Source organism: Vulpes lagopus, chromosome 10 (genome assembly GCF_018345385.1).
Source record: "Vulpes lagopus strain Blue_001 chromosome 10, ASM1834538v1, whole genome shotgun sequence".
Lineage (NCBI taxonomy): Eukaryota > Metazoa > Chordata > Mammalia > Carnivora > Canidae > Vulpes > Vulpes lagopus.
The window spans coordinates 108,066,236-108,086,993 of NC_054833.1; the positions used below are offsets into that span (position 1 = coordinate 108,066,236).

Here is a 20,758-nt window from a genome sequence, read left to right on the forward strand (position 1 = left end):
GACCCTGAAACCATGACCTTAGCTGAAGTCAGGAGTCAGCCACCTAACTGACTAAACCACCCAGCACCCCCACTTAAAAACTTTAAATCTGAATGCCTTTTTTTTTTTCTTCAAGATTCTATGTATGTATGTATTTATGAATGAATAAGAGCATGAGGAGGGGGTAGGGACAGAGGGAGAAGCAGGCTCTCCACTAAGCAGGGAGCTGGATACGGGACTTGACTCCAGGATCATGACCCAAGCCAAAGTCAGATGCCTAACCAACTTAGCCACCCAGGCACCCCAAATCTGAATGTCTTTACATGTTTTCCCACTGTATTCCCTCTCTCCTGTCTCCACTCTCCACCAAAAATGAGAGGCTTAGTGAGACAGAAGTTTCAGAATTACCCTTAGACACAAAGGACTTTAAGGAAAGTGAGGTAAAGGAAAACATATCCTTTTTTTTTTTTTTAAGATTTTATTTATTCATAGAGATGCAGAGAGAGAGAGAGAGGCAGAGACACAGGCAGAGGGAGAAGCAGGCAGGCTCCATGCAGAGCCCTACGTGGGACTCGATCCAGGGTCTCCAGATCATGCCCTGGGCTGCAGGTGGCGCTAAACCGCTGCACCACCTGGGCTGCACCAAGGAAAACATATCCTAAGCTTAGCTTTCCAATGAGAAATGTTAACTCTTCACAGCACTCACTGAAAATAGTGACCAATTTTGTTACCAGAACCTCAGTTCCCTATAAGCAAACCCTGACCCTACTTCTTTTCATACCACAAATGTCTTAGAGTTGGCATTTATTCTTCTAATGTAATATTGTCCCATATAACTCTGTTCAAAGATGAACATGTTCTATATCTACACTGTGCAGAGGTAGGCACTAGCCACATGGGACTCAGCTCTATGATTAATGCTTGAACTATGATTAATGCACCCAAAGAATCAAAATTTTTATTAGCTACATGTGGCTAGTAGCTACTATACTGGACAGCACAAGTCTACAAAAACAATACACTGAACCTGTGATTCAAAATGTGCCTTCTTGCTGTGTGGCACAGACTCACTATCACATCCACAGGGATAAGTCTTCTCCCCACGTCTTATAAGTATCTCTTTTTCTATCCTGCCCCTACTCTTCCTTTCACTTTGTGTTCATTTTGTAGGTCTTCACCTATATTAGTTCCTATCTACATGTTAAACCTACTTGAGTAGTTAAGTTCTGTTTGTACACATACTTGGGCTCTACTCTTGTGGCTAGAAAACCAACAGACTATCCACAAAGGTACAATTCAGTATTGCAAGTAACAGGCAGCAACTTCTATGTCTAATACTAGTCATCTTAGTCTCCTGTAGGCATAGAAACAAAGGATTAAAAACCACTCCATGCCATTTTAATGTGCTCACTGCTGTTTATGTACTCATTATGGTTTGCAAACATTAAAGGACTGAAAACTTCACATACTGTACCTACTGAAAAGGGGATTAACACACCAGGAGAAGGATTGAAGGAGACAAACAACAAAGACCTTGCAGAAATTTAATTCCACCATGAAGCTTGAGTGCTGTAGGGCGTCTCTGGCTTCCTTCCGACAAAACGGTTCCTGGGTAAAGACTGTATCCAGCAAAGGGGAAGAATGCGGTTGCCATCCAGTAATGAGAGGGGGATGACATGGCTCACTAAGCTTGCACTGGGGCACTTAGAGTGTGAGGCTCATGCTTCCCCCCAGGAGCCACTGGGGGGCAGCAAGTTCCTGGGATTAGCTGGTCATTTACTTCAGTGGAGATAGCTAAAACCTGGGTCAGGAATCCTCAAGACAAGCATACTCTGCTTAAAGGATTAGCTCCAGAGGATCCCTGGGATAGATGCCATCTTGGCTCAGACAAGAGTCATGTTTACATAGTTTAGGCAAGTCAGCCTTTGCACAAGACTCCCTATTGCCAGGAAGGAATTTGCTGTACAAATCCCCAACCCGTGACAGTAGGAATGTCCCCCCATTTTCTCATCCATGTGTATCCTGAACCGGAGGCAGCTGTGATCATGCTTCCCTAAATTGTCTTCATTGAGCAAGTATGACCAAAGTTACTCCCCAGGCTTCAACGGAGGCCATTTGATGGAAAAGATGATCAGAAAGGCAGCTTGCCTCATAGTTCTGTCTTTACCACTGACCAGTTCTCAAACGAAAGGATAAGAAGTCCAGGCATGGGATTAGCCAAGTCAGCAGGTTCCTCTGGATCCAGGATGACAATGTCTGGAGGCTTCACAGGACAGCTGTACAGTCCCCTGCAACCATAGCTGCCCACGAGGGAACATCCATTAGGCCAAACCTGCTCTGGCCTGACCTGGATGCTAAAGCACACCCTGAGCACCAGAATTAGTTGCTTCCACTCATGCAGTCTGCTGAGGAGCCAGATTGAGGTTGAAGTAGTTTTTCCCCCAAGGTCTTCTCTGATCTCCGCAGAGAGAAAATAGAAGTCCACATAAGTACCAAGCTCTTCCTGAGACTGCAGGCCCACCAGACCTCCCGCAAGGGGAGGCAGACAGGACAGGAATGCATTATCCTGATGATCCACACCAAGACAGTTCAGAGTATAAACAAAGCCCAGTGTCAGGGACAGAAGAGGAGGATGCAGTCTCGTGTGAGGTTTTGGGAAAAGGAAAATGACCACTTCTAGCACCAAAGTGGGCTTGTGTGGGTCTGCACAGCAGTCCCTCAAACCAGCCCTTACAGAGAGAAACAAGCTATTTGGTTGCTTGGGTCCATGAGATGTTCTCTAAGCCATTGACAGCTGAGAATTCAGGTAATACACTTGAACTCTAAAACAGTTTATGTCCTCTTAAATTCATGCCAGAAACCAGAGATCTACCTTCTGTCATCTAAGACAAAGACCTAAGGTCTCAAGTAAAACAAAGGATTATCCTTCAAAATAGTATTACCGACTTCTGACTCATGAATTTTTTCATTTGTCCTTGCTGATTTGAGCCAGGTATGTGTAATCTGTGACTTACTAACTAAAGTGTAACCAATACATGAGTTTAAAAAAATATATATATATGTTTGAAGTTCACCTTTGCAGCTAAGACTCAACAGAAGATTGTGCTAAAACCAAGCAAAAAAATTTGTGGTCAGAGGCTGGCCCACCACCACACAGAGACACCTCCTAAGAGCAGAGGGACTCAGTTTGGGGTACTTTGAGTTTTTAAACACAATCAGCCTATTGCAGCCTGTAGATGAATGAACACCAATGCTCTGTTAGAACTGGTATTCTGGATTAAATAATATCAATAAATAATGAAATACCACTGTCTTCCCAGGGAAAGATTTTGAGTCAGGGAAGGAAATGGTAGCATTTCAGGCCTATAAAGTCAGGTGCTTAGACCTGATCAGAGGGGCTCCCATAAAGCAGCCCCTTTGTAGAGGCTCCTGATTCAAATATCAAATTCAGAACCACCAGCCACAGCTATTGACCTAGCACTTTCTCTTCCCCCAGTGCAGTTTGCTGAGTGTTTGGTAAGCTATACCAGTTCACCAAGAACAAAACTAAACAACTATTCCCCTGACTTCAAGCCCTCCCCACCACCACCCTCTATAAAGTTCTCACCTTCAGGCTGGTCTCAAACCCTGAGTCTCCTCCCATAGCTTACCAGTGAGAGTAACCATCAGAGCAGGCCATCAGCCCTGAGCCCCCCTTATATAATATGGGCCAACAGGCTCCTTTAGAATAAGAAGGTTGGGCCTGCACAGTCTTGTCATCTGGACTTTGGTGGCTCTGGCTGGCCTTCCAGGCCTCAAGGGACATCACCTCTGGCCTCTAGTCAGCTTTCTTCTCAACCTTTTTCTCTTCAGCTACATCAAGCTCAGTCAGGACACAAAAGCAAAGCTGCTGGGTGACTTTGGTGACAGCAGCTAAATGAAAATAGAGAACAGAAGTCAGCAAGCTCAGTATGAATACCCCAAAGTTGATTAAAGCATATCTGTGACTCCCTCCCATCTGTCCCTTGGGCATCCTATACCAGGTTTTGCCTCTTACCACCCCCCACCCCCCAGCAAGCCTCACTGTCCTTCAATTTGTGCCCAATCAGAAAAGGATGCATGACTCCTCATCTTCTCATATGGATTGCACTTTCCAAAGGGAGTGTTTTAACCCCTTTGGGGTTAAAATAGGACTCTAAAGTTAGAACTAAAATGCTCACGTCAAGATCGAAAGGGGAGAAGTCATGTGGAGCAACCAGGTCTCATGGTCTCCAGCACATCACTAGTATAGGGGAAGCCGTTAACCACCACTCCCACCTCTGCACACATCTGTACACATACACACATATCCACACAGGCCATGAGTAATGGGCAAAGAAGCTCACCCAGGACATTCCGAATAAGGGCTGGCCTCTGGGACTCAGGTAGGTAAACACCCACGAAGTAGACAGGAACCCCAGAGAGGGCAATCGCGATGCCAATAAGGGAATTAATGGTGTCACCAAACAGAGGCACAATCACCAGAAACAAGGAGCATATGCAGAACATGATGGGGAAAAACAGGCTCAGCTGAAATGGAAGGAGATGAGTTATTAGGGAAAGTGCTATTGGGGAACAAGGTACAGAGAGTCACCTTGGGGAGATGGCCCACCCCTCCTACTCTGTCCAGAGTCACTGACCTTGAGAGGCCGGGGCCGCTCGGGCTCCTTCCAGCGAAGATAGAGCTGTCCAGCAACAGACAGGCCCACAAAGAACCAGTAGCTGAAGCTAAAGTAGTTGATGAGCAGGAAAACATCTTCCACAGTGAGGTAGATGAGTGTCATGGTACACTGGAGGGGGAAAGGATGGGAAGGAGGAGTGGGCATTGTCACCACCCGGCCATCCCAAGAGACCAACAACCCAGCCATCACCACCAGATCTGTCACTCACTGCTGAGTTAGCTTACTAGGTTGCCTCCAGTTCTTTTCAGTGACCCCTTGGCATCAGATATGCCTGTTCTCTGCATTAACCTTCAAGGTAGCATCTCTCCCTCTCCTGTTGGGGTCCCTTCCTACACACAGTGCCTCCCATCTTCTTGCAAGCACTGCAGTAACAAGCCAGACTCCTTTCCCCTTCTGATAGCAGAGAGTGAGGCCCTCCTCACTTCAATACACCAACCTCAACATGAATCACACCACCCTCTGGAGACCAATACTCCTGAGTCCCAACTACCTGGCATACAAACAAAGTAAATGCCTCCAGAAACACCTCACTGTCCTGGGGTCTTAGAAATGCAGACTGACGAAATGGATCCATACTTGTTAAGAAACATATGGCAGAGTTTGCCCAGTGGGACCAGAGTCCTAGGAGACAAAGGGACTAGAGTGCCGTGACGTGATTAGACTTACTTCAGAATATGGAGTTCCCCCACCTCATCCTCTCACCCAGATCATCAACAAAGGACTTTAAAAGGGCCCATTCTGGGGAGAGATGGGGGACTGTATCGGAGAAACTGGGGCAGTAGATGATTAAAAGATGTCACATCTCCCCTAAATTTACAAATTCAATGGTATCCCAATCAATATACTGAAAGGATTCTTGTTATTTTGACAAAATAACAAAGTTCACAAAAACAAATACAAAAATACAAATGTGATAATTGCCAGGAAAATTCCAGGGGTAAGAAGAAACTAAAGTATACTCAAAAAAAAAAAAAAAAGGTATCCTCAAAATAAAATCTTTAAAAAAAAAGGGTCGGGGGGATGGCTGAGTGGCTCGGTTGAGCGTCTGCCTTCAGCCCGGGGCATGATCCTGGAGACCTGGGATTGAGTCCCATATCGGGCTCCCTGCATGGAGCCTGCTTCCCCTCTGCCTGTGTCTCTGCCTCTCTCTGTCTCTCATGAATAAATAAAATCTTTAAAAATCCAAAGAAATTCAGTACAGAGCTAAATAATGAAGCTTGATGCTGATGGGGAGGAAGAGTTGAGCTGCTGATACTATAAGGGGTATGTATCATTCACTTGGAACATGAAGCACCATCTACTATATATAAAACTAGGCTAGGGGCACCTGGCTGCTCACCTAGTGGAGTGTGCAACTCTTGATATCAGGGTTGTAAGTTCAAGCCCCATGTTAGGTATAGAGATTACTTAAAAATAAAATCTTAAAAAAAAATCTATAAAGTGTATAACATGAATAGAAGTCCCTAGGTAGTTTGTATACAACTGCCCTGGCTTTTCTAAATATGATTTAATTAAAATTTTAAAAAAAGGAGGAGCACCTGGCTGGCTCAGATGGTGGAATGTGTGACTCTTAATATCAGGATCATGAGTTCTGGCCCCACATTAGGCTTAGAGCCTACTTAAAAAAAATTTAGGGGTGCCTACATGGCTCAGTCAGTTAAGCATCCAATTCTTGATTTTGGCTCAGTCTTGATCTCAGGGACATGAGATTGGGCCCTGCATCCAGCTCTGTGCTCAGCGCAGAGTCGGCTTAAGATTCTCTCTCCTTCTTCCCCTCCTCCAGTCATACAATAAATAAATACATAAATAAAATCTTTCAAAAATAAAAATAATCCCACAAATTTTATAATTTTATATTTTTTGTATCATTTGCCCTCCCTCATATAACTGTTTCATATTTTTAAAAAATTTAAGAAACAGAGGATGGGAAGTAGCTTAAAAACCTAGTATACCTCCCCACCCACAGTCTTCTCATAAAGCCAGGAGAGGTTCTACAATGCTCCACACTCCCCCAGCACAGCTTACATTGAACAGTAAAGCAGGAATGGGTGTAAAACGCTTAATGTGGATCATGGACAGAAGGTCTGGGAGGTGGCCCTCACGGGAGCCCACGAAGAACAACCTAGAAAGATAAGAAGTGTCAGGATGATCCTTTCATTTGGCCATGTCGCCACACTCCTCACTTGGACAAACTACGCTCAGAGCTCTAGAGATAGGAGGCAGGCAGTCTCTCAGGACCATCCCATATTCTCTATACATGCCTAACCCCCACCTTCACCCCTCAACTTTACCCATAGATGTCTCCAACTTCCAACCATTTGTACTTCAACATTATCCAGGAATGCCCTACCCTACTATTGGCCACAGACACCCCCCAGCCCCTCAGCTATGAAACCCACCATCACCCAATGGATGCCTCACCCGGCCATCACTCACTGCCACCCCAATCCACTCCATCAGAGGTACCTCCACTCTAACACCCCACAGATTTCATACTTAACACAATGGCTTTTTAAAGAAGGGCAGCCAGCCTTCTGTTGTGCTTTCTATATATCTTCCCTGAGCTCCTGATATATGACAGGCCAGGATAAGCCCAGGGGCTTAGAGATAACCCAGGTTTCCTCTCTGTCCCTAAAGAGCCCAACTGATTGAGAAGCAGAGCAAGAGAAAAATGAACTACCATCTAGGGTAGTCAGCATCATCATGAAGCACAAAGCACTCAACAGGCTTGGCAGTGGGCTGAGAGAACAAAAAACTTCACAAGAGATGACCACATCTGGGCTGGGAAGAAGAACTAGAGTTTGCCAGAAGGTGAGCAGGTGGGTGGAAACCACCATTGGCAAAGGCAAAAGAGGCTTGAAGGAATGAAAGAGGGTGGCCTTCCTGAGGTCAGTACCAGAATGCCTACAGTCCCAGGATAAGGTGCATGAGGAGACAGCTGAGAATAACCTACACATGAGGCCATGATATGGAGTCTGAACAAACACTGACAGCCTGTTGTGGCTTTGAAGTAAAGGCCTCACAGGATTTGACAGAGACTCTGGTGGCATCATGGAGGCCAAATAAAGCAGGGAGAGGCTAGGGTATAGAAAGAAGGCCAGATAAGAAAGTAGTCTGTGGGGTGCCTGAGTAACACAGTTGGTTAAGCCTCCAATTCTTGATTTGGGCTCAGGTCATGATCTTAGGGTCATGGGGTCAAGCCCCACGTCATGCTCCATGCTCAGCAGAGTCAGCTTGGGACTCTCCCTCTTCCTCTGCTCCTCCCCCACTTGTCAAATAAATAAATCTAAAAAGAAAGTAATTTGCGATAACTATCCCATCAGAGAAGAGGCCTGAATGAGGGTAGACACCCTGGCTGAAGAGAGAACAAGAGAGATGTGACCACCTCAATCAAATTTGGTGATCCTGGGACACCTGGGTGGCTCAGCAGTTGAGCACCTTCCTTCGGCCCAGGTCGTCATCCTGGAGTCCCGGGATCGAGTCCCACATTAGGCTCCCTGCATGGAGCCTGCTTCTCCCTCTGCCTGTGTCTCTGCCTCTGTCTCTCCATGTCTCTCATGAATAAATAAATACATTCTTAAAAAAAAAAAATTTGGTGATCCTTTGAGTGTGTGTATATGTGTGTGCATATGTGTACATGTTTGAGCTGGGAGGGTGAACACCAAGGGAAAAACTAAGAGGTCAAGGAAGGAGAACTGGCAGCACATAATATCACAACTAAAGACAAAGCATAAGTGGAGTGCATTTAGATACTTGTGAGCCATCTAGGTGGAGCCACAGGAGTTGATGATAGCATCTGGAAAGGTCACAGGGCAAGATGGTGGGAGTTGGCTCACACAGGTTAATAATCTGTACTAGGTAGAGAAGAAATAGGGTAGAGGGGATGCTGGAAGGAGATACTATGCAGGTACAATAAAAGTGTCTAGTACAAAACCAAAGACAACTACATAGGCAACAAAGAAAAAGTGAGAAGTTAACACAGAAACAATTGTGCATTACCTCAACATCACTGCAGTCCCCTTCATGTCCAGACTCTTACTCTCTGAATCCTCTATCCCCACCCCCAAAACCCAGTTTGGGGTGCCAAACTGTCAACCCCACAATATAGCTGAGTGAGGTTAAAAGGCACCTACTGTGTAAGTATTTTAAGTTTGGCAGGGCCAATTAGAATGTCTTGGGCACAGCGCCTGGGTGGCTAAGTTAGATAAGCATCTACCTTTGGCTCAGCTCATGATCCCAGGGTCTGGGTATCGAGCCCTATGTCAAGATTCTTACTCAGCAAGGAGCCTACTCTCCCTCTCCCTCTGCCTACCCATATCCCCTGCTTGTGTGCACACACTCTCTGTCAAATAAATAAATAAAATCTTAAAAAAAAAAATAGAATATCTTGGGCATCAGTAAAGGTGAGGCTATGGGAAACACCATCTTTGGGTGGGGTAACTTGTGAAGAGTCACACTCAGTGCAACCTTGGCCACATCAGGTTGAAGTAAAGGAAGAGGACACCATACTATTTTCCAGGACTTTGATCGCTCTATTGCTCTCCATAGGGAGGCCCCAAGTACCTGGACTGGGGTGTCAAAACCAGTAAGAAAAGAAATAGGACAAAATATTGTTTCTTTTACTAATTCATCCTCTACCTGTTCATCCAGAAAATATTTTTTTTCAAGATTTTATCTATTTATTCAAGAGAGAGAAAGAGAGGCAGAGACACAGGCAAAGGGAGAAGCAGGCTCCATGCAGGAAGCCCAATGTGGGACTCAATCCCGGGACTCCAGGATCACTCCCTGAGCCAAAGGCAGACGCTCAACCGCTGAGCCATCAGGTGTTCCTCATGTAGAAAATATTTACTGAAAGCCTGTTATACTCCCAGCCCTAGGGACAGCAAAGTGTATAGGGTGAGTGGAAGAGAAATCAGGAAAGAAGGCTTCCTTTCAAATACCAGAGTGTCACAGAGTCATAGGAGTAGTTTCAGAAGTAGAGGGTAGTAAGCATCACTTGCTGTAGGAGTCCATAAGGATAAGAACTAAAAACAGGCTAAGAAGGAGGTCACCAATACACTTAAGAATATTTTTTAGGTAGCAGAAGTCAAAGTATAATGGCTAGAACAATGAGTGGCAGTCAAAATGCAGACCATTCCCTCAAGAAGTGTATCCAGTAAGGAAGAAGAGAGATGAGAAAATCTGTTTTGTGACTTCACTGAGCAGAGATGAAGCTTGTGCAGAGCTGCCTCCCAAATGAACATCCACCAAAGAGAAGGGCCAAATGATGAAGCAAAGTGCTAAGAAGAGGGATGGTGCTGGAGCCCTGAGACCAACCAGCTAGCAAGGTCAGCCTGGAAAAGCGGAACTACTCCTTTCTCTGAAACAACAGGAAGGAAAAATGCTCTAACAGATAAGTCTCTACACAGAGAGGAGAGCAGAGCCTACCTATCAGCGTCAGTGATATCTGTGAAGTGAAGGGCAGGGTCACCCTGTACCAATACCTGGTGTACAGCAAGTGATCACTAATAATCTTTTAAAGGAAGGAGTCCTGAGCCTATAGTATAACCCACAAGGAGCCTAGAGTATGGTCCCTGACAGGGTCTCTACTCCAGGCTATAACCTTCCTCCCCTCCACTTCTAACCAATCTGTTCTCACCTCAGATGGAAGTGTGAGCTTCAAGCACACAAATGTCAGCACAAAGGCCGAAATACCCACGCACACAAGTGTACACACACACACATACACACCTTATACATCCAAAAGAGGTAAGAAGGGCTCTTATGGGCTCACCTATATCCTCAGAAGATTAAATATTGCAGTCTGTTATTGGTAAAGCAGAAATACATTACCTTGAGGAAGCAAAGATAGATGCATTGAGGCCCCCAAAGCAGGACAGGGCAACAGCAATGGGAATAGTCCAGCTGAACATGCCAAATGTCTGGTCAGCAAATGTCTAGGGAAAGAGCACAGAAGTCACTCAGCACAGACCAGGATTTCATAAGCCTCCTATACCTATGCTTTCAGGACAAACACCATCACTACTGAGCAGCCCACTCTCTGGCCTAGACCCATTATCTTACCCTTCAGAGCTGGAGTGGCTGCAGAAAGAGATTGAGCCATATAGTATCATAAGATGACAAGCAAATGGGGACTCACCACAGCCACAGCATCACTGTCAAGGACATCTGAAATGCTCAGCACTGTGTAATAGGCCACATTGGTCAGGATGTAGATGAGCGTCACAATTGGCATAGAAATCCCAATGGCCAGGGGCAAATTTCTGTCAGGACAAGTGAGACAGGACTACCTAGAATCAACTCTTTTTGGAGTCAGGGTTCACCCAGGGACTTTTCTGAAATTTAGCAGTTCTCTGACTCTAAGTCTTTGAGGAAGGCTCCTCTTTCCCTCAGGGTCTAAGGTGGGTATGAATCCCATGCCCCTTTCTGCTAAGAAACGAGAGAGAGAGAAAGAGAAAGAGAGAGAGAGAGAGAGAGAGAGAGACCCTTCTCTGTGAAGATAGCTGGGGATCAATATTTGATCCTTGCCACAATAGGACTCATGAGTCCCACTGAAGGAGAAGCAGTGTCCTCCAGGGACTGGAAGCCAGGCTGGGGACCTGGCTGCCCAAAATAAGCTTCTGGCTTCCCAGGCTTCAGTGTCAGCACCAGAGTATGAGTTTCTAACACTTTAGCCCCAGCTGGATCAGCCACTGCAAAATGGAAGACCTCTTCTTTTCTTTTCTTTTTTTTTTTTTTTTAAGATTTTATTTATTCATAGACACACAGAGAGAGAGGCAGAGACACAGGCAGAGGGAGAAGCAGGCTCCATGCAGGAGCCTGATGTGGGACTCGATCCTGGGTCTTCGATCACACCCCAGGCTGCAGGCTGTGCCAACGGGGCTGTCCTGGAAGACCTCTTCTTGAGCAAAGACCTTGGGAATCCTCCAGTGTAAACCTGAGCGTGAATAGCAAGGGGCTTTCCCTCCTTCACTCATTCCCAACCTAGCCCCTTATCCCTCCGAGCTAGAGAAGGAGAAGTAGGGAGAAGAAAGGATGAGAGAAAGAGAAAGGGAAAGAAAGAAGGCAAGTGTGCCCACTATGAGCAGGAGGAGTTCCAGCCAAGTTGGGAAGTGAGAGTGTGATCCCACCGTTACCTTTCTGGGTTTTTGATTTCTTCTGTTACAAAATTAAGGGTGTCCCAACCTGAGTAAGAGAAGAGGGCAGAGTAGAGGGCGAGAGAGAGGTCTCCCATGTCCCAGGAGGAACCCTCAAAGGCGTCTTGAAAGTGCTCAGAGTGTCCTGTGGGGACAAAGGTAAGTAGGGGAAGGAGTTCAGGGAGAAGAAGGAGGAAGAAGAAAGAAAAGAGACATAGAAGGTATAAGGAGAAGAGGAAGAACAGGGAGAGGCAGTAAGAAAAAGGAAGCAAAGATGGGGAAAGAAAGGAGGGTCAAGAAAAAAAGGGAAAAGCAAGTGGGAAGAGGGAAGAAAAAAAAACATAATTTAACATCAAAAGAACAACCATCAGCCATCTCTATACCCCACCCACTCCGTCAAGAAAGTGCATATTCCTCTAACAAACCTACGCAATCTTAGAAAAACAAAGGCATTCCTGGTTGCCTTCTGAAGTGATAATACCATTTCCAGAAAAGCTCTAATTAATTTGCAAGTGTCCTCACAGTAGGCCAGAGATCTTCCTCCTATTTTTAGAAAGAACCCTGTTTCACATAAAGGAGGCATTTTTTTTTATTTTATTTTTTTTTAATTTTTATTTATTTATGATAGTCACAGAGAGAGAGAGAGAGAGAGAGAGAGAGAGGCAGAGACACAGGCAGAGGGAGAAGCAGGCTCCATGCACCGGGAGCCCAACGTGGGATTCAATCCCGGGTCTCCAGGATCGCGCCCTGGGCCAAAGGCAGGCGCTAAACCGCTGCACCACCCAGGGATCCCAAAGGAGGCATTTTTATTTTTATTTTTTTTATTTTTTATTTTTTATTTTTTTATTTATTTATAATAGTCATACAGAGAGAAAGAGAGAGGCAGAGACACAGGCAGAGGGAGAAGCAGGCTCCATGCGCCGGGAGCCTGATGTGGGATTCGATCCCGGGTCTCCAGGATCGCGCCCTGGGCCAAAGGCAGGCGCCAAACCGCTGCGCCACCCAGGGATCCCAAAGGAGGCATTTTTAATTAACAATTAGACCTTCCTATGGAACTATCTCTTGTGGCCAAAACCAATGCACAATTTGGGTCAAATAGTTTTCTCATTCTCATGAAAAGAACTCTGTTGCTCTACTTGCAGGAGCTGTGGTTACATGTGGCAGGAAATCACAGGCTATGTACGAACTGGGGTCTTCTTATCTCTCATTAGGCCAGGAGTAGGCCTGGGCCACTTCCACCCTTAGGGAGACAGCCTAGGCACCAGTCATTCTCCTTGGAGGCCTCTGGAGACCACACACTTGAAAGCTGAGGCAGCACCTGCCTGGCCCAGCAGAGGGACCTTTTGGACACACTGGAGGTTTTTAACAAGATCCAGACTTCTAAGGAAGCCTGCTGTCACCCCCTGCAAAAAGTAGACCTAGTCCTTCAATGTGTCAAAAAGGGCTGGATATGCAGCAAGAGAAAGGAAAATAGAGGTTTTTATGCCACGTGTCAGTCATCATATATAGCAGTGGTTTCCTCAGGCATAGATCTTGGTAGAAGGATAACTTACCTACCCAATTTGACCTCAAGATGTTCCTGAGACTCATGGACATCAAGGTGGCTGGCTGCAGTAACTTGGTACATGTGCACAAAGGTACTGGACCAGCTGCCTAAGAATCACTCAAGGCACTTAAAAACAGAGTTTTCTGAACTCCCGAACCAATCAGTGTTTAATCCAATAGATCTGAGATGGGGGGGCCTCAGCCCCCCTCCCCAGTAAATATAAACACGGCTGAGTTTAGAGACAATCTACAAAACTAGGTTGTCAAGTAAGTGATTGAGATCTCCTTAGCCAAAAATACCTCAAGACTTCCCTAAGAGCTCAGGAAATCTTGTCTACCCTCATTGCCAGTCTACTTTGATTCAGGAATGAAAAGCTTCCTAAGGCCAACATGCAGGAAAGTCAGTGCCAACTTCATACTATTTTAATATTTTCCTGAGAGTTGACTTTGAGACCGAATGTTAAGTAGAAGCAAATTCAGATGAAAAGTAAAGGCTGCAAAATAACCACTCATTTCTACATTCCATACCTTCCTTCCCATTCCTCTCAAGGATGGCCAGGTCTTCCTACTCACTGCATGGCAGTCACAGACCAAAAACAGGGCCAGAGCAGGGCTCACTCTATCCCCATCAACTACATTTATGACCCAATTATACATGATCCAGGTTTCAAAAACTCCTAGGCTTCCAGCTGCGTTCTTGCAATGTTCCCAGCCTCCACAAAGGGAAAGCAGCCCTAGGGAGGGACTGTTCAGTTGGCCAAGCCAGCCTGGCCCAAGAAGCTCAGGAACAGATGTCTCACTCTCACTGATAGTCCAGGATACACATAAAAAGAGCTAATCAGTAAAGCCAAGATTCCCTATGTCCTCCTTAGGAAATCCATGCAAACTTCCAGAGTCACCCACCCTCCTTCCCAGCCCAGGCCCATCTTACCCTGGCACAGTTTAACGAGACCCATGACAATGATGGCAATGAGCGCTAGGACCTTGGCATAAGTGAACGTGTCCTGAACACGCGTGCCCCACTTGACATAAGCACAGTTCACAAATGTCAGCAGACCTAGAAGGAAAAACATAACATCACTGACAGGCTTGAGCTGAGGGCATGTGACCCAATCTCACCTTGTAGAAAGCATCACATCTGCCCTATCTGCCTAAAGCAAAGGAGCCAATAGACCAGTCAGAACCAGAAGAATAAGCAATGGAGGGACATCCACCATCCGCTCATCACTGTGGACAAGTAAAGATACAAACGCATGCATTAACACATTCTTAAATTCTAACAGCCAGAATCATTTTTTGGAAATTGCCCCCAGGCCCAGGAATAATGGACTTCACCCACTTTTTCCCACTCAGACTCCCAATGTTCCAAACCATCCAAGGCATAAAACATTTCCATGGCCACAAGAGAGGGCCATCAAGGTGAATTTGAATGCAGGTGGCAAGTCACCTAGGAATTACAATGTTTTACATGTAAGTACCTGAAAATTTCATATACATCCTCTCAATTAATTCCCACAATCCCGAAATATAGACAACCCTATTCCTGTTTTTAGATGAGGAAACTGGTTGAGAGAGGCCAACCTCCCCCACCATCCTCTGCATTTCTATCCAAACCTCCAAATTCTCACTGAGGTCCATGGAGAAATAAGCTTGCCTGGGCATTCCCTAGGCTCCTGTCTGTGCTGCCGGCTTTAGGGCCCAGCTCCTTGTGGGCCTCAATGATATCCAAGCCCTGTGCTGAGGGTGCCGACATCTTACCCTGCTAAACAGGGACTTCTCTGACCTACCAGGAGGATACAAGAACAGAATAGGGGTTCTCAAGGGGTTCTACAGGCCTCAAGGGGTTCTACAGTGATGTGGCTAAGTACTGTCACAAGCCTCCAAAAATAGAACTTTTATGTGAACCCCAAACATTATTACCAAATCCTTGGGGCTGATCTTCCAAGCCACCTCTACCTACCCCTACCCATTTTGCACTCTCTCCTTCAGCCAGAAACTCTCTCCTTACTGGTGCCATATATACACTTAGAAGAAGTGTCCTTTACTCTTCCAGCTGCCACAGCCAACAGCAACTCTCGCTTTCAAGGTCTAGCTCACTCACCACTTCCTCTGTAAAATCTTCTTCAAATATACCAGCCAGTCCCTCACTGAGCTCTCCCTACCTATAGCACTCCCACTTCACAGCACAGCTTAGTATCTCATGCTATGATCATGTAGACGCCTGTCTCAAGAAGGTCTCTCCCTTGGGCATTTGCATGGTCACAAATTATTGGGGAGGGGGGAACAAAATCATATTGTTTTCTTTTCCTTTCTTTTCTTTTTTTTTAAGATTTTACTTATTGGGACATCTGGGTGGCTCAGCAGTTGAGCATTTGCCTTTGGCTCAGGGCATGATCCCAGATTCCAGGGATTGAGTCCCACATCAGGCTCCTTGCACTGGAGCCTGCTTCTCCCTTTGCCTAGGTCTCTAAAATAAAAAAGATTTTATTTACTTATTCACAAGAGACACACACACACACAGAGGCAGAGACACAGACCTGGGTGTCTGTATCCCAAGCATATTGTTTTCTTAAGCTTATTGCCAAGAAAAAAAGGGGAAATGATAAACTCTGGTTGGAATCCAGATGGTGATGACTTTTCACTTAATCACCGATTCCCTAGAGCAAGGCAACTATCAGAAAATCGACATTCCTCTACTCAGATAGCAGGAGAGCCTAGAGCCTATGTAAATAAACATGGTGGCTAAACACCTCCATGGCACTTTAAGAAATTTCACTCTGTAATACGCTAGCAAGTAACACAAATGCTCACTAGTCAGTCATGGGGAGTGGGAGGCAAAAGTCATATGGGAGGAAAGGCCAAAGGAATGCATGCATGGTGCTGCCCTGCAAATCAAAGTTCGCTATGTGGGGCTAAGCCTAGAACAGCTAGCATAAGGATTACCTGATTAATAGCCCAGTAATCCACAGACCCCAGTGCAATACAGTAAGGATATTTTGAGGTATCTGCCTCAAATTGCTCCCCCTCGCCTATCATGGCTGATTACCCAAGCTGAGCCTATTCAATTGCCTTTCCCAGGAACATAGGTTGGGGTACCAAAAGACTGAATCTACCTAACAGTAGCAGAGTTGGGAAATATAGCAAGTCAAAGTCACATTCAGACCCTTGTAATAGAGGAACAAAAACCACAAGAAAACAGAGGAAGGAAGCAGGACTATGCAAAGAAGCAGAAGTCAGAGGGCTTGCAGCTTGCGAGAAAAAGACTAACAGAGAAAGATAAATACACGGAAGACAGAGGACAAAGAAACAAGAGACAGAGATAAAGAGACATAAGGGACAAAAAGAGAGAGGGACAAAAAGATGGACATACACATGAAGAAAGAGATTATCTCACCATGCCCTGGCTATGCTCACTATGCTTCTGCCTTGTAGCCCCAAGATGTGGATGCGAGATGGAGAAGAGGAGCAGACTTACTCCTCAGCCCCACTGACAGGCACTCCCTCTCCCTCTCACTTCTACCCCTCCTTCCCTCCATCCTGCTACAACCTTCCCCCCACCCCCCAAACACACACACATACTTGCTCCTCTCAGCACAGGAGTAAATATTGCGCGCAATTCAATGACTACTGCCAATAAGTGAAAGAAGGCAGCTCCTCAAGGAAGTCCCTGCAGAGCCCATTCTGAAGGACAGTCAGAAAGATACAAAAGAGCCTGTCATAGTGGTTGCCTCTGGGGAAAAAGACCAAAGCACTGGAGAGGGAGAGAGACTTTTTCCATTGTATACTATTTTATACTCTGACTTTTTTACTACGCACATACGCTTCTTCCTCAGTAAAAATTAAACTACTTAATCTAAAACAATGTGCAAAGGAGCAAGGCCAGGAGCAGGGTGAGGTAAGGAAGGTACATAATTTAAGGAGGCACTCACTTTTAGGACCACTTGGAGAACCTGAGGTTGAATATACCCTTAAATGCTGGCCACAGGAGTCTTGCTTGCTTCACTGTACTCTCAGCTCTGCCAGAGAACAGAGAGCTCTGAGAACAGTCTACCAAACAGAAGCCAAGTCCCCTGAATGTTTTCCTGATTCTAATTAAGAAACATTTCACCATCTGATCCCCACCCCTCCAAACATCCCAAAATTCCCATCCCCATCTAGTGCCATAGAGTCCATCAGAGCTCAAGCACAAGACTGGGCCTGGAGGCCAGGTGCTCAGATAAAACTACCACAATGACAACATCCAAGCCTTCCCTCCTCTAGATCTCATCTCCTTGCTGGTAAGCCTGCACCAATGAGTGTGGGGTTTGTGTGAGGGTCTTCAAGCTCTGGGGGCTTGTTGCTGGGAAAGGAGTACTCAAATAGCAGATCCACACCGAAAGCAGAAACAAATGCCCAAGGTCGCTTTGTGGCAAAAACTGCTAGTTATTTTTTAATATCTGTTCTTCCATTTTTCCTTACTAATAGAAACTTTAGCTAGGGTCTAGGTTGCCCAAAACTTTTTTTTAAAGATGTATTTATTTATTCATGAGAAACACAGATAGAGAGAGAGAGAGAGAGAGAGAGAGAGAGAGAGAGAGAAAGGCATAGGCAGAGAGGTTTCCTTGCAGGAAGCCTGATTCAGGACTAGATCTTGGATCCTGGGATCACGACCTGAGCCGAAGGCAGGTGCCCAACAACTGAGCCATCCAGGCGTCCCAGGATTGCCCAAAATTAAGCTGACATTTACCAGGCTTTCTTGCAGGCAGGTATGGCCAAGTAAGTAAGCTCTTGCCCAAGCATATAAGCAAAGTTTCATATAAAAAAGGCCTCGGGGGATCCCTGGGTGGCGCAGCGGTTTAGCGCCTGCCTTTGGCCCAGGGCGCGATCCTGGAGATCCGGGATCAAATCCCATGTCGGGCTCCCGGTGCATGGAGCCTGCTTCTCCCTCTGCCTGTGTCTCTCTCTGCCTCTCTCTCTCTCTCTGTGTGTGACTATGATAAATAAATAAAAATTTAAAAAAAAAATTAAAAAAAAAAAAAGGCCTCGGGAAGTCTCTTTGAAGGACAGAACCTGCCTTTCTTTGTCTTTCCTGTCAGCCACAGTACAGACTTGACAGCTGGGGCTTGAGTAGCCACCTTGGACGACCAGCTAAAAGTCACACGCTGAGGATGGCAGAGCAGTAAGGCAGAAGGAAGGAACCTGTCTCCCTGAAAAATTCTGAAGTCATCCTACCAGCCTCACACTGCCTACCTTAAACATGTGAGAGAAATAAACTTCAGTATATTTGAGCGATGCTGCTTTTGGTTTTCAGGTGTTTAAAATCCAAATTAATCCTGGGTAATACATGCACCCTAAGACAGAACTATGCCCCTCATATTCTCTTTCTGATGAGGAGGAGCTCGTTTGGCAATCTGCAGCTACAGTCCCAGTTATGCTGACAGTCACAGCTCCCTTTTCCACAGCAATGAGGAGAAGAAGGAACCCTTCCAATTTCTCCCAAAAACAAGCTAGATGTTACTAAGAGGTACTCAAGGACAGAAGAATGCAATCCTTAACAACAGCAGCAACATGGTGGGAGAAAAAAAAAAAGCAGGGGAGAGATATCTACAAGTCCATTAGGAGAAAATTGTTCTATAACAGTCCAGGAAAGGTAAACCCTTCCAAATGGAAATCCTGGAATCTGGAGCTACCTCTTGGGATGCATATGAATATGTCAGGTATATGCCTTTTTAAGAATCCTCCTTGTTTTTAATTACACAAATATATACATTTAGTCTTATTATCAAACAATTCAAGCTCTATACATGGGTAGACTCCAGGGTCTTTGAGGCTATGGTAAAGACCCAGTCCTTCTGAGGCATGTCACTTTCAGAACACGAAAGCTGTTGATCCATAACAACTGACCAAAATAGGGGAGCATATGTTTACTTCTCAGAACTCTGCCCAGGCCAGAGTCCAAGACAGTAAGAGACAACAGAAAACTATTCAGGCACTATCAGTGTTTCTTCACTTCAGTCTCCCGCTCAGAAGTCTCCCTCCCCCATCTCTTCCTGTTCCTGCTCCTATTCCTCCTCTTCCTGCTCCTCATCACTGTCAGCTTTTCCAAACAAATCCTGGGGGGTGAGGGAAATGGAGACTTAGCAGTCAGCAAGCCTCTGCTTTGATACCAGTGTCAATGCTGAATGACTTCTATATGGACACCTTCACGGCAAATATTCTCTAATGAAAAAAAAAAAAAAATTCTCTAATGATGTGTGTAAGCCTACACAACAGGCCGGACTCCACAAAGATAAACAACGTAAGACAGAAAAATCACCCTTCCACAATCAAATCTATTACTCCTGCTCACCTGAGTTACCAAGAATACTGTTGGTCACCAGGCCAGAGAAGGGACCTATGGACCTCAAGAACTGTCATTTTCCCTGACAGTCCCATAAGAGCCTCTAAGCACACTGAGCCCAGTAGGCAGCCAGACGCCCCACCCGCCATAGAACCAAGCTCCCGAACATATATGAATAAAATGCACCTTTAGGATAGAGCTTCTCAACTTCAGCCATATTGACATTCATTGTGTGAAGCTGTTCTGTACTTTATAAGATGCTCAATAGCACCCCTGGTTTCTTTTTTTTTTTTTTTTTTTAAGATTTTATTTATTTATTCATGATAGTCACAGAGAGAGAGAGAGAGAGAGAGAGAGAGGCAGAGACACAGGCAGAGGGAGAAGCAGGCTCCATGCAGGGAGCTCGACGTGGGATTCGATCCCGGGTCTCCAAGATCGCGCCCTGGGCCAAAGGCAGGCGCTAAACCGCTGTGCCACCCAGGGATCCCGCACCCCTGGTTTCTACCCACTGGATGCCAGTAGCACCCCTTCCCAGCAGGTGTGACAACCAAAAATATCTCCAGACTTTTGCCAAATGTCTCCTGGTGGGCAAACTCACCTCCGGTTGAAAACCACACTCTCAGAAAATGAGTAGCTAAGATAGTCTGAAATCTAAGAAAGTTGCTAGGCTCTCTGCCAGTGTAACCTGGGAATAGGGTGGGGGGCAGCTGAAAAGCCAGGATCTGAAACAGCAAATACCTTCAAGGGCCAAAAAGGCAATGCGAGTGAGCAACTGGGTATAAAACAAGAGGGAGGGGTGCCTGGGTGGCTCAGTCAGTTAAGCTTCTGCCTTCAGCTCAGGTCATGATCTCAAGTTCCTGGGATGGAGCCCCACACCAGGCTTCCTGCTCAGTGGGGAGTCTGCTTCTTGCTCTCCCTCTGCCTCCCCCTAGTTGTGCTCCCTCTCTCTCACTCTTGCTCTCAAATAAATTAAGTCTTAAAAAACAAACAAAAAGACTATAGCTTTACATATTTAAAAAAAAGCCCACAAGAGGAAGTAGAGGGCTGTGATTGACTAAAGAATGCATGTTCCTTTAAAG

At 45.7% G+C, this 20,758-nt stretch overlaps 1 protein-coding gene across 4 annotated transcripts in view; it reads right to left on the bottom strand.

Moving 5' to 3' along the window:
• Positions 1–989: 989 nt before the first annotated feature.
• The window catches only part of SLC7A6 (solute carrier family 7 member 6), a 38,139-nt gene continuing 18,370 nt past the window's right edge, over positions 990–20,758 (bottom strand). For all 4 annotated transcript variants that reach the window (XM_041771110.1, XM_041771111.1, XM_041771109.1 and 1 more), the window contains 8 exons: positions 14,292–14,417; positions 11,816–11,960; positions 10,819–10,942; positions 10,512–10,615; positions 6,705–6,801; positions 4,638–4,787; positions 4,344–4,527; positions 990–3,891 (listed from right to left, as the gene is read on the bottom strand). In XM_041771110.1, coding sequence (XP_041627044.1) covers positions 3,797–3,891; positions 4,344–4,527; positions 4,638–4,787; positions 6,705–6,801; positions 10,512–10,615; positions 10,819–10,942; positions 11,816–11,960; positions 14,292–14,417 — 1,025 coding nt within the window. In that variant the 3' untranslated portion in view covers positions 990–3,796. The remainder of the gene's footprint in view (positions 3,892–4,343; positions 4,528–4,637; positions 4,788–6,704; positions 6,802–10,511; positions 10,616–10,818; positions 10,943–11,815; positions 11,961–14,291; positions 14,418–20,758) is intronic.